This window comes from Nyctereutes procyonoides, unplaced genomic scaffold, assembly GCF_905146905.1.
Source record: "Nyctereutes procyonoides isolate TBG_1078 unplaced genomic scaffold, NYPRO_anot_genome, whole genome shotgun sequence".
Classification (NCBI taxonomy): Eukaryota; Metazoa; Chordata; class Mammalia; order Carnivora; family Canidae; genus Nyctereutes; species Nyctereutes procyonoides.
Genome location: NW_026575119.1, coordinates 354,392 through 368,736, shown reverse-complemented (window position 1 = coordinate 368,736; position 14,345 = coordinate 354,392). Strand labels below are relative to the sequence as shown.

Here is a 14,345-nt window from a genome sequence, read left to right as displayed (position 1 = left end):
GGCTGTTTTCTCTTTAAATATCAGGTTGAATTTGTAGGTGTTCAGGATGTTTTGAAAATTATCTTGGTAAGTTTGTGGGACCAGGTGAGTTGAGAAGCCCTACTCCTCCGCCATCTTCTAGTACCCTGTTCTCGCAAGTCTTGCAGGGAGCTCTATCAGTCACTGAAGAAGTCTAGGACAACCTCAGAACTCATCCTTGAACTTGCTTTTTTGCAATCAGGAGTCAGTATGATAGTGTTTTAGCCCAGCTTATGACAAATAGGCCTCAGGACTCAGCTCCCTGGTTCCTGCTACCAACCCCAGGTTCAGCACAGCTTACAGGAATCCCACAACCTGCAGTATATCTTCCAGGTCTGAGGTCTTCATTCCTATATTATGCATGCAACAAATATTTGTTGACCACCCTGTAAGAACCAGGCCCTGGGGTTACAATAGAGAGAAGAAGCAGAACTAGATTAATTCACTAGAAAGGACTAGATTATAGAATTTACTGAGGTAGGAATCAAATTTTTTTTTATGGACAACTTCTTTTCCCAGTACTATGTATTAAATGATCAATTATTCCCCCCCTGCTGTATATTACTACTGTCATTCTGGTACACTCACAGGTATGTTTCTGGGCTTTCTATGGTTAAGGATTCTATTGACCTATTTGTGTATTCCTTCATCTTTAGCTTTTAAATTTACAGAGAGTTTTAAAAAATACAAATAAAATTTTAAACTTAGAGCAAAGTCAAAATTTTGTAGCAAACACCTGTGTAACTATCATCTAGATTTTACATTCACTAACATTTCACTATACTTTTTTGTCATGTATCCACCATATCCATTACTCTATCTCTCCATTGTTCCATCTTCTTTTTGGTATGTTTCCAATTAAATTGCAGATATCAGTACAAACCTAAGTACAACACTATGCTTTATTTTATTTTTTAAAAGATTTTATTTATTTATTCTTGAGGCACACACACACAGTGAGAGAGAGAGAGAGAGAGAGAGGGAGGGAGGCATAGACACAGGCAGAGGGAGAAGCAGGCTCCATGCAGGGAGCCTGACATGGGACTCAATCCCAGGTCTCCAGGATCAGGCCCTGGGCTGAAGCCTCCGGGCTGCCCTACAACACTATGCTTTAAAAATAGTTTCACTGTTATTGCAACTGAATTTCTCAATTGTATATCCCAAGAATTTTGATATTTAAAGTAATTTCCTATTAAAACTATGAAAAATGAAAAAGATAGAACCTCAAAGACTTGCTTAGCCAAGTGTAAATGGAGCTTATGCCCCTCTCAAACCTAGGGTCTTAATTCTAGACCAATCCAAGGAGGGGAGCTCAGATAACTTCACCCTAATTATCTGGGCCCTGGGTCTTTAAAACTGTGGAATACTTATAATTTCAAAGATTTAGCTTCATGTTGTCAGAGGAGAAAATTTAAACATCTCTGAGAGCAGACAATTTTTCTTATTCTCCTACTTTTATAAAAATAGGTTGATGGACATTTTATTAAAGATGCTATTTTATAATAAAAAAGATCAAAGAAAATGAGGAGCAATCCTGTTCTCACTAATATTTCCAACACTTGTCTTCACTGTGGGAGTTATGACCCTGAAAATTATTATTTCATTAGAATAATGTCTCTTTCCTAAATATGGATTTGCTTCTTCTGTCCTTGAAAATCATTGATTATTTATGCAGATGTATATAAACAAGATGTGTTCTTGTTTAAAATCAAAGTACCTGGCATATAATAATGTACTCAATAAAAGTTAATTATTATTAATAAAAATACTGGCCTTCCATACAGGATGGAAGCTCAGACTCTTCATATTTTGATATAAAAAGAAGTGAGCTCTTGCAAGCCTGAAACATTAGACCTATCTTAGTTATAGATTACTACAGAGCATTATTGCCCTGGGTAATGTTTATGGTTATTTAATTTTCCAAAATAGTGAATGCTAACTAGCAGAATATCATTGGTTAGGGATTCCTACTTGAGGTCAAGCAAATGGACAAAGGAAAGCTTTGAGAGGTGGATAGAGGATTATGGGAAAAATATGGAAAACCCCTGATTTCCCATTCTTCCAGCTCCCAATATCTCCTTTGCTTTCCTTACTTAGATGCTCTAGCTTTCCATTTCAAAATCTCTCCTTAGGAGAGCTTTTAAACTTAGTCACAATGAGGTACAAACTACTTTAGACAGTTGGAAGTATTAGCCTCTGCCAGGAATATTAGCATTTTAACTGGGCTTCAGTTTTAATTTAACCTCTCTAGGGATGTTTGCAAGGGACTAGGTTGGTAACATAAATGAACAAAACAGCCAGATCTTGGACCATAGGGTCTGGTGGAGACTGTAAAAATTCAATTTTTAAAAAATTATTTGCTAAATAAAACACATCGGAGAATCAGACTCAGTTGGTAGCCTGCTGGTTTATAACTCATTAGTTAAAAGAAATTCTGTAAAATTATAATTATTATCTGGTGGGAGGCTGAAAATAGTATGTATGTGGGTCTTCTTTCTTTCTCTCTTTCTTTTTTTTTAGTGTGTGTGTGGGGGGGGTGCGGGGAGTGACGAAAGGGAAAGGGTAGCAAAAGCAAAGGGCTTAATGGTTTTTCCAGGTACACATGTGGTTCTTTGTGGTTCCCTACTCTTAATCACTGGGAAAAGCCCATGTTTGCAAGACCGTGTACCTCTGGTTTCAAATTCCTATGGGGTGTAGCCTCTTCCTTGCTGCAGAATCTTGAGCAAGTAAGTCACTGAAGCTCTGCAATTTACTCCTCTGTCTAATGAGACTGATTCTTACCCTTTGGGCTATTGAGAGGGTTCAATGAGATAACATGTAAAATGCCTGCCTCATTAGGTAGTACCAAGCACCTTTAATCAATGGTTGTTTGTTGATTCCTAAACTTGTCAGTAACCATAGTAAATAGCACATACATTTCACCTTCTAATGTGGGATGCAGGCTTTAAAACAAATACTTAGATAAGGAAGCATCCCATATAATAAGTGGTCACTTCAATCGTGTGTGTGCACAGACACATTTTATTTGTCAACACATGTGAATGAGAATAAACTCCACTTCCCTTGAGATGTTTCATTCTTACAGTGGCATCTATTAAAAAAAAAATAACTTCAGGGTGCCTGGGAGGCTTTGTCGGTGGGGCTTCCATCTCTTGGTTTCTGTTCAGGTCATAATCTCACGGGTCATGAGATTGAGCCCCGTGCTGGGTTCTATGCTCAGCAGGGGGTTTGCTTGAAGATTCTCTCCCTCTACTCCTATGTTCTCTCTCTCTCTTTCTCTCTCTCTCTCTCATGAATAAATAACTCTTTAAAAACAAAATAACTTCTATGGTTATTATGAAAACCAATTGGAATGAATTCTAACAGGAAGAGAAGGGTACCCACCAGTAGCTCATTTGTGACATCTCTCCAGGTTCCTATGGTCTTTCTTTCTTTCTTGATTGTACTTATTTTTTTATTTTTATTTATTTATTTATGATAGTCACACAGAGAGAGAGAGAGGAAGAGACACAGGCAGAGGGAGAAGCAGGCTCCATGCAGGGAGCCCGAAGTGGGACTCGATCCCGGGTCTCCAGGATCAGCCCTGGGCCAAAGGCAGGCGCCAAACCGCTGCGCCACCCAGGGATCCCTTGATTATACTTATTTAAGAGAGAGTGAGAGAGTGCATGAGGCAGGGGGCAGGGTTAAAGGGGAGGGAGGGTAGAGGGAGAGGGAGAAGCAGGCTCCCCACTAAGCAAGAACCTGATGTGGGATTCAATCCCAGGACCCTGAGATCATAACCTGAGCCGAAGGCAGATGCTTAACCGACAGAACCACCCAGGCACCCCTCCTAGAGTTTTCTTAACTTGTCCAACTCAATTCTTTTCTGTAAGCAAGGATAATATCCTCTCCTTCTCAGAGATTGGAGGAATTAAAAGAGATGATGGGTGTGAGCACTAGCTATTTAAATTGTCATTGTCTTTCTCCAGTGTAGTTTGAAATCACCCCTGTCAACCCACTAGCTCTTTGTTCAAACTCTGGCCTGTTCTTGCTTGGACTTCTGCAATTGTCTCTGTGCTGATCTCATCTCCAAACCATTCTCTACCCTGCTGCTAAAATGATTTTCCAAAACCACTTACACAACAACTTAAGAGACTTTCAACATCTTCCCATTATCGTCTTCTCTTTTATGAAGGTATCATTTACATACAATGACATTCACACTTTCAAAATGTTTGATGAATTTTGGTCATTGTGGGCAATCCTGTAACCTCCACCACAAGGGTTTCTTCCCACCCCCCCCACCCCCGCCAACTGCTCCTTTGCAGGTGATTTGCTCTCTCCATCCCCACCTCTAGGTAACCATGGAGATTTCTGTCATTATAGTATCTTAGAATTTTATATATTTCTTCCCACTCCTTTTCAAAAATTAAACTTCAAAATTTTAGGTTTACAGAAAAATTGTGAAGCTAATACAAAGTATTTTTGTGTATCCTGCTCCCATCCCCCATTTTTCCCTATTACTAATGTCTATCATTACTATAGTATATTGGTTATAATTAACAAACCAATATTGATACATTATTACTAACTAAATTCCACACTTTATTCAGATCTTCTTAGTTTCTTTCTTTCTTTCTTTCTTTCTTTCTTTCTTTCTTTCTTTCTTTCTTTTTTTTTTTTTAGATCTTCTTAGTTTCTACCTAATATCTTTTTTTCTTTCTAGGATCTCGTCTAAATACTACCTTACAGCTAATTATTATATTCCTTAGGCTTCCATTGGCTGTGACAATTCCTCTCAGACTTTCCTTTTTGGAAGGGGACCTTGACAGCTCTTCCCTTAAAAAAAATTGTCAAGTACATCTTAATTTTAATTAGGGTCTACCAAGCCTTTAATAGCGCCATCCTACCTGTATTAGCTTGCTAGGGCTGTTGTAACAACATACCATAGACTGGGTGGGTTAAACGACAGAAATTTATTTTATTATGATCTGGAGATTAGAAGCTCTAGATTAATGTGTCAGCAGAACTGGTTTCTTCTAAGGCCTCTCTCCTTGGCTTGCAGATGGCCACTTTCCCCATGTATCTTCACATGGTCTTCGCTCTGGTTGTGCACATGCCTGGTGTCTCTCTGTGGGTCCAAGTGTTCTCTTCTTATAAGGATACCAGTCAGATTGTATTAAGAGACCACTCTAATGGCCTCGCTTGAACTTAATCACCTCTTTAGAGACCCTATCTCCAATGCAGTCACATACCAAGGTAGGAGGGTTGAGGCTTCCTTTGTGAATTTGAAGGAGCACATTTTAGCCTCTGGTGGTCTTATCTTTCACTCCTCTTCAAGCCACAGCCCACATTCCTCACTCCCCTTCCCAGCAGTCTCTCCAAATGTCCCATGTTTCAGCAGCTCTTCAATCATCTTAGAAACCAATAAAGATGACTGATGGGGAAAACATGTCACTTATGCCCTGTCCCAGCCACTAGTCAGTGGTGCGTTGTCACTTAGGACTGCTTAAGAAATGGCTTTATTTATCTCTTTGTAAGAAGAGGAACTTCCGTATATAGAATTACCATTCTTCTAGTTTGCCAAGCCATGGAAATGTAACCAACTATTCCCTTGAAAGTGTTAACTTCTCAGTCTGCCTCCAGAACAGAGAAGAGTATGAAGTTGTGTGGGAAGTAGGAGGAAGGGAAGATTTGGGGCACTTTCTAGGAGTGGGTGATGTCCACAGTGGGAGATCAGGACAGTGACATAGACATGGTTACACATTTTCATGGCCACACACACCCTGGCAACCCTGGGTAACATACCTTGCTGAATGTCATTCAAAATTCCATGCTTTAGAGGAGGGACTGGGAAAGACAAATTCTCAGTTTTCCCTTTGACTCATTCCTGGCACCCCTTTCTGGTTTTACCCCAGGGCCACTGTCCCAGATGCCTCATGGGAATTCCATCCTGGCCAAGGATTGGCCGCTTTGACAGCACAAGGGTCATGCCCAGCCGAAAGCTTTTCTCTTTATTTTTTTTCAAGTTTTATTGAGAAATAATTGGTATATATCACTTTATAAGTTTAAGGCATACAGCATGATGGTTCAGTTTACATATACTGTGAAGTGATTACCATAATAGGTTCAGCTAGCATCCATCTTCTATAGATATAATAAAAAGAAAAGAAAGATAAAGAGAATAAAGGAGGAAAATTTTCTCCTTGTGATGGAATTCTTGGGATCACCTCTCTTAAGAACTTTCCTACATGTCACACAGCAGTATTAGCTACAGTATCATGGCGTACACTCCGTCCCCAGTGCTTGTTTGTCTCATAACTTTCACCTTTTCTTACCTTTTGATCACCTTCCTCCAACCTTCAGCCTCAAGATTTACTCTTTAATTCACCCATCCTGAAGTCCAGAAGCACAATCCTTAATCAACTTCTCATAGCTTGGGACACCTGGGTGGCTCAGCAGATGAGCATCTGCCTTTGGCTCAGGTCATGATCCTGGAGTCCTGGGATCAAGTCCCACATCGGGCTCCCTCCATGGAGCCTGTTTCTCCCTCTGCCTATTTCTCGGCCTCTCTCTGTGTGTCTAATGAATAAATAAATAAAATCTTTAAAAAAAATAAGGTGGATATTCTCTATCATAAAAAAAACTTCTCATAGCTTCATTCATTCATTTGTTTATCTGTATGCACATGTAAAAGATATGTACCTCTCACTAGGACAGTGGTGTCCTCAGTACAGCTGGTATAGTAATGTTGGTCCGGTGAGTACCCATGGCTAGAAATGGAATTTGGGAAGTTGGGTTCCAGAGGAGGTGCAGCAGAAGACAGAAAATATATGGAGCAAAGAGCAGAGATTTGAAGGTTGCTACTTCCAAACTAGTTGATTAAGAAACTATCCTCCTGGTTGCCTGGGTGGCTCAGTAGGTTAGATGACTGACCCCTGGTTTCCACTGGGATCATGATCTCAGGGTCATGAGATTGAGCCCCACATGGGGCTCTGTACTGTGGGGAGTCAGCCTGAGATGCTCTCTCTCCCTCTCCCTCTGTCTCTCCCTCCTAGTCCCCCCCCCACACACACACATGCATGTGCTCTCTCGCTCTCTAAAAAAGAAAAAGAAAATATCTTCCTGGTTACATCAGATTTGTGGTATTCAACATAAATGTTAAACTTTACTAGGGAAAAAGCAGTTGGAAATTTGGTATAATGCAGTAACTCTTACAATGGTGTGTGTGGTAAACATATTCAAGTGTGACTTTTCTGAGGGTCTATAAACAGTTGTGGTTTTCTGTCAAACATGGTTTGTGATGTATTTTGCTCTCAAGAAACGTTTTTAAACAGTTGCTTCTTTGAATAAAAACTTAATAAATAACAGTTTGCAATTGATAGAATGAAGTAGTGTGTTTTAGTACTAGAGAAAACCGTTAATGGAATACAAGATTCTGTGATTTTTGTTACTTGATATTTTGACACTTTAAATGTATACCGGGTGGGGGTGCCTGGGTGGCTCAGTTGATTAAGCTCTGCCTTTGGCTCAAGTCATGATCCCAGAGTCCTCTGATAGAGCTTCACACATAGGGCTCCCTGCTCAGTGGGGAGTCGGCTTCTCTGTCTCCCTCTGCCTTTCCCTCTGCTGGTGCTCTCTCTCTGTCAAATAAATAAATAAAATCTTCAAAAAAATGTGTATAGCAAACAAACAAACAAACAAACAAAAAACAGTAAAACTGGGGCACTGGCTGGCTCAGTGGGTAGAACCTGCAACTCTCTATCTCAGGGTTGTGAGGCCAAGCCCCACACTGGGCATAGAGCCTGCTTAAAAAATAAATAAATATACAAAAATTTAAGAATAGTAAAACTAACATTTAGCACATGAGAAACATTAAAGATTAAAGTGTTTTATTTCTTTATGAAAATTTATCAAGAATAATTTGGATAGTGTTTGCCTTCTTGTCATGAACTTGCAAGCCTGGGTGAACTGCCACATCCCTAAGCTAGAATCAATATGTAACATTTTATGCTTTGTGCTTTTAATGTGGTGTAGCGCCTCCGTGAATTCCTTTACTGTGAATTTTTTGCTAGCCTCACTTCCTCTGGGACCTCTTTATCTTTTTCATCGCGACCTCTTTCCCCATTTAGTTGTCCTCACTGAAGTCCTCTGGCTGTATCTCTGGAGGCATCCGTGAGAACACAGTCACCATTCCTGCTGCTAGCTCTTCTTCTGTAACTCATGTACTCGACCCAAGTTTCACTTTTAGCTTTATCACTTATTGCTTCTTTGTTACACTTTCGTCTTTGTTGGCCAATTCCTTCTAGGACTCATTTTTTTAAAGGATTTATTTATTTATTTGAGACACAGAGATAAAGAGTGCGCAGTGTGCTGGGAGAAAGAGTGCAGAGGGAGAGGGAGAGAATCTCAAGCAGACTCTCCGCTGAGGGTGGAGCCCCACACAGGCCTCAGTCTCATGACCCTGAGATCACCACCCTGAGGTGAAATCAAGAGTCGGTGGTCTTACTGACTGAGCCACCCGGGCACCCCTCTGTTGCCCATTTTTGTAAAATGACATATGAGTTTGATTGCTGGGAGATGAAAAGATTACACAACTCCATACTTTGCTGTTTGTGCAAGAACTGAACAACAGATGTGCGAGGACTGATAACTGATAGACTCGGAACAAAGTGGTGTCATGACCACCAGTTGTATCACACATCTGCTTTGTGCATAGAGATCTGTGGACTGAACACCTGGTAGTAGTCACTGCATGCGATTGCTCCACACTGTAAAGTATGGTAACTGCAATTTGAATTATGTCGCTGGAGAACTAGTGTTACTTACCTAAACCACGGTAACTGAAATTCATGCACGTGGGAACCACAAAGTGGGGGCTGCTTGTAGAGACTACTATGGGGAAGCCTTCCTCTTAGACACAAGTTATATTTAGCCACTTTATAGAGTGCTTTGGAAACGTCACACTGAAACATTAAGCACCATGTCAGTGAGGATAAATAGAGGACATATAAGGAAAAGAAGCTATAAAATGGCAGTGTTTAGGCAGATCCTAGTATGTTGCTGGGTGCTCATGGAACAATTGAAACAAGACAGATCTACTCCATGGAACTGCTACCAGTAATTATTGTTATTGATGCTACCTGTCTTTTTTAGATTTATCTGAGAATCAAAAACCGTGACATATCCAGGAATATCTAGATATTAGATAGCCAGAAGAGTGGAAAGCGCTTAACATCACAACATTGTGTATTTAAGGAGCCATTTCTAGAATCTTGTTTGCTCTGTTAATGTAATGAATGAATGGTATAGCATCTCTGATGGAATGATGATAATTCTCCCTTCTCCAGGGGTGAGGTTTTAATTATTAATTAAAAAAAATACTGCAAGATCTCAGTGTTAATTGGAAATTTTCTTTAGGAAATATAATTAACTTCAAAGCCACTAATTTCTCAAGGTCTTTGTCTAGGAAGATTTTGTGTATCACACAGGCAGGAAGATCTATAAATAAAATCTAAATCCTTTTAAAATGACTTAGACCTATTTTGCCTTGAGAACTCCTTGACAGCTCTGTAGAAGCTTCCTTGCACTATACAGTGGTGTAAGATGCCTCGTTGAAACATTCTCTCTCTCTTCTTCGCTTAGGGTCAGATTTGTGTGTCTGGTGAGTGAGTGATCCCAAGATTTCCTCAGCCCCCTCCCCACTTTCCCATACAACATCATTTTCCTTAATAAAAACCTCACACATTTCATCCCATCTTGGCATCTGCTGCTCAGTACATCTAGACTGACACTCTTCCTAATGGCATTTCTATTTCCATTTTCATTTCTATTCTCTTAATTTTCCATGAGCCTATGTCAGCCCATTATAAAATTGGAAAGAATGTGAAGATTTTGGAGTTTCAACCATCTGGAAGAATTTTACTCTAATCATAAAGAGTTTGAAGCAAGCACTCCCATTAGAAAATACTACAAATATAAAAAGACAAATATTTTTAATAAGACAAATATAAAAAGACAGCTGTGTGCTTAGAGATTTGGGAAACATGGAGATGAGTTTTTTTTTTTTTTAGCAGTTCCCATACTACGTTGGTATCAAAACAATGTGTGTGTATTTAATGCAGATAACTGGTTCCTCTCCTCCACTCCACAAGATCTATGGAAACAATCTCCAGAGATGGGGCCCAGGAATACTCACTTTTTACAGAACTTCTTTTTTTTAATAATAAATTTATTTTTTATTGGTGTTCAATTTGCCAACATACAGAACAACACCCAGTGCTCATCCCGTCAAGTGACCCCTCAGTGCCCGCCACCCAGTCACCCCCATCCCCTGCCCTCCTCCCCTTTCACCACCCCCAGTTCGCTTCCCAGAGTTAGGAATCTTCATCAGAACTTCTTTTTTTTTTTTAAGATTTTATTTTTAAACAATCTTTATACCCAATATGGGGCCCGAACCCACAACGTTGAGACCAAGAGTCGCACCCTCTACTGACTGAGCCGGCCAAGTGCCCCTCACAGAACTTCTTCATGATTCTAACTTACAGCGGTGTTTGAGAATCATTGAACACTGCTTCTCTGTTGCTCCAGAAGTTCTTTTCCTGGGAGTAATAATAATTCAAAGGCTTCTGACCAGTTTTCTCTCTTCCTTTTACTGTTGTGTCTCCTTATCCCTGTGTCACCTGATCCTTTGTAACCTGAGATTTTTAAGACAGCTGAAGTACAGAAAAACCAAGTTTTTCATTCTCATTTGTTCATACAGAAAAGCTGTATATTTATCTAATTGTCTTAAATGCAAGCTGTATATTTATCTAATTGTCTTAAATGCAAAGGTAAACAAGGATGAAGAATCACATCCTTATTTAACTATGTCTTCAGATTTCTACAGTTTTCTACATCAGATTTTCCTAAGGTGAAGCCCATATGCACGTATTTTCATATTGTGCACAGCACTGGTGCTTTACTTTGAACACATCACGCTCTACAGAAACGGTGACTCTGGGTTCTAGGAATGGGTTCACCTTCATATCTCTTCCCAGAGATTGCCACATTTAGGGTCTTGGTAGAAGCGGAAAAGGAGAGGCAAATTCTAGCCAGTTTCTGTGTTGACTGTTGGATTTAGGTGGATGACTGGTAAGGCCTCTAGACCCCAGACTGTTCCTGGGTAGGAGGAATGGAAAGTCACCAGCTCGATAGACAAGAGGCAACAGTTTTCCATCAACCTTTCCTTCTAACTCAAGAAAACTCACATGTTGCCCAAGAAATATTCCTAAATTTAAAAGCTTTTAGTATAGTATATAGTTCCTTTTTTAAAAAAAGTGTGAGCTCTCACATTAACTTAGTCTTTCGATGAGAGGAACAGTTTTCAGTGTATTTGTAAGATTTTTTTTTTGAAGTAATTTGCAATGGCTTGACCCCTTTTAGATAGTAAACATCCATGATAGTACTACCACCAGAGCAACCTGTCTTAGGGAAATCTCTGGTTATCACACTCCCTTGCTCAAAAACCTTCTGTGGTTTCTTGTTGCCTTAGGTCAAGCACAGATTCCTCACATGGAGACGAGAATGCCTATCTCTGGTGCACATCACTATATTTGGCTGCCTCTGCCAGTGCTGAATTCTTTGCTGACATTGCCCTGGCTCCTATGGAAGCTGCTAAGGTTAGAATTCAAACCCAACCAGGCTATGCCAAGACCTTGAGGGATGCAGCTCCCAAAATGTATAAGGAAGAAGGCTTAAAAGCATTCTACAAGGGGGTTGCTCCTCTCTGGATGAGACAGATACCATACACCATGATGAAATTTGCCTGCTTTGAACGTACTGTTGAAGCATTATATAAGTTTGTGGTTCCCAAGCCTGGAAGTGAATGTTCAAAGGCAGAGCAACTGGTTGTAACATTTGTAGCAGGTTATATAGCTGGAATCTTCTGTGCAATTGTTTCTCATCCTGCTGATTCTGTGGTATCTGTGTTGAATAAAGAGAAAGGTAGCAGTGCTTCTCAAGTCCTTCAGAGACTCGGATTTAAACGTGTATGGAAGGGACTCTGCCCATATCATCATGATTGGCACTCTGACTGCCCTACAGTGGTTCATCTATGACTCTGTGAAGGTCTACTTCAGGCTCCCTCGCCCACCTCCACCTGAAATGCCAGAGTCTCTGAAGAAGAAGCTTGGGTTAACTCAGTAGATTGATCAAAGCAAATGTGGACTGAAATTGCTTGTTGATCACTGTTGAGAAAAGTGCAAGAGGAACTTTTATATATTTGACAGTGTAGGAAATTGTCTATTCCTGGTATAATTACCGTAGTATTCTTGCCTAAGGCAAGAGTTTCAAACCCACTGGTGAAATAAACCCAACTATTAATGAAAAAAAAAAAAAAAAAAGCCCAGGCTGCTGTAGCTCTGTGGGAGGGAGGGGGCCTCTCTTGGGGGAGGAGAAGGGGTGGCTTGCACCGTCCTGAACCAACCAGTCCTCATTCTTCTCAAGCAGAAACCCTGGAGAGGGGGTCTATTTAGCCATGGCCCATCGCCTGCCTCCCTTGACCTGTGTAAATGCTACAGCACTCAATAAAGTGGACTCTGGGAAAAAAACAAAAAACAAAAACAAAAACAAAAAACAAAACAAACAAACAAACAAAAAACAACCCTCAGACCCCAGACCCTCTGCAATATATTCCCAACCACTTTTGTAGGTTTTGCTCCCTCCACTCTTATATGTACCCCCATTGGGCCTGCTTTCTGCTTGCAAATGTTCAGTGGCTTCCCGCCTGCATGTCTGTGCCCTCCGTGTGGTGTGCTCTCCCCCAGCATCTCACTCCACTGATTCTACAAGTACAGGTTATGTGACTCCCATAGTTTCTGGATGGCACCCTGTGGTACTTTGCTGCAGTATGCTTTATAGTAGCATAAAGTGAGTATTTGTCATACGTGGTTATATTTGATTGAAAACTCTTTGAGATCTGCAATAGTTTTTTATCCAACCTTTAGCTTGCAGGGACCAGCACACTGCATTACCCAGTTTGTTCAGTTAAGTTGAATACCTTCAAACAAAGCCTTCAACCCATTGTGATAACATCAACAAATGCCTTGAGATTCTTAAGTGTCAGTTCTTGAAAAGTATCTGGTAATTGAGAATGATAACTCTAAACTTATTATTAGGGTAGTTGAGCACAAAAACAAAAACAAAAAAAAAAAGGAAGACCAATACTTTGATTAACTACTGTATACCATACATTATTATGTCTTTTATATCATTCTTTTACTCATTCAAACAGATATTTCCTGAGTACCCAGCACTCTGCTAGTAGATGGGAAACAAAGATAAAAAGTCATGATTTCTGTTCATAAGGACCTAACAGTCTAATTACAGCAAGTACATCAATGAATTCAGCATAACATGATGAAAGACATGGTAAATGGACATATGAAGTACTTTGGAAATGCAGAAACTAGGTAGATAAATTCAATGACGTTGGCAGCCAATTCTTTCCAGAGGAAATACTCTCTTTTTTTAAGATTTTATTTATTTATTTGAGTGAGAGAGAGTGAGCAAGAGAAAGAGAGCACAAGCAGGGGGAACAGCAGAGGCAGAGGGAGAGGGAGAAGCAGGCTTCCCACTGAGCAGGGAGCCCCATGCAGGGCTCAATCCCAGGACCTCAGGGTCATGGCCTGAGCCACAGGCAGACACTTACCTGACTAAGCCACCCAGGCACAGAGGAAATATTCTTCAGGTGAGTTTCAAAACATAGGAAGTCAGCTGGATAAAGAGTTGGTAAGGGCATTCCAGAGACAAGGAGCAGTATGTACAAACAGTATGCCAGGTGACATGCAGCAGCACGATGCATGGGGAGTGTTTGTAGTCTAGGGCAGGAAATGAGCTGCAGAACAAGGCAGGGGCCAGTCTATGAAGGTCTGCAAATGAGCTCAGGATGTTCTGAAAGCTGGAGGAAATCTTTGAAGGCTTAATTTAAAAAAAAAAAAGATTATTTATTTATTCATGAGAGACAGACAGAGAGAGGTAGAGACACAGGAAGAGGGAGAAGCAGGGTATCCAAAAGAAGCCTGATGTGGGACTTGATCCCGGTCCCCAGGATCACATCCTGAGCCAAAGGCAGATGCCCAGCTGCTGAGCTACCCAGGAGTCCCTCTTTGAAGCAGGAGAGTGATGTGAACAGATTTGCCTTCTAGAAAGATAGTACTGGCAGTGATTCGGAGGAAGACAGGTAGGCTAGTTAGAATAGACTAGTTAAGATGCTTTTGCAGTCATCTTAGAGGGAAGAGAGGAGACACAAAACAGGACTGTGGGAATGCTGAACAGAAGAGCAATGAGAGAGAGGGAGAGTAGAATCT

At 40.5% G+C, this 14,345-nt stretch overlaps 1 protein-coding gene across 1 annotated transcript in view; it reads left to right on the top strand.

Annotated features, from left to right (window-relative positions):
* The window catches only part of LOC129515564 (phosphate carrier protein, mitochondrial-like), a 35,293-nt gene extending 22,923 nt beyond the window's left edge, over window positions 1-12,370 (top strand). The window contains 4 exon segments of the mRNA XM_055334488.1: window positions 8,130-8,213; window positions 11,120-11,130; window positions 11,531-12,040; window positions 12,042-12,370. Coding sequence (XP_055190463.1) covers window positions 8,130-8,213; window positions 11,120-11,130; window positions 11,531-12,040; window positions 12,042-12,183 — 747 coding nt within the window. The 3' untranslated portion in view covers window positions 12,184-12,370.
* The last annotated feature ends 1,975 nt before the right edge of the window (window positions 12,371-14,345 follow it).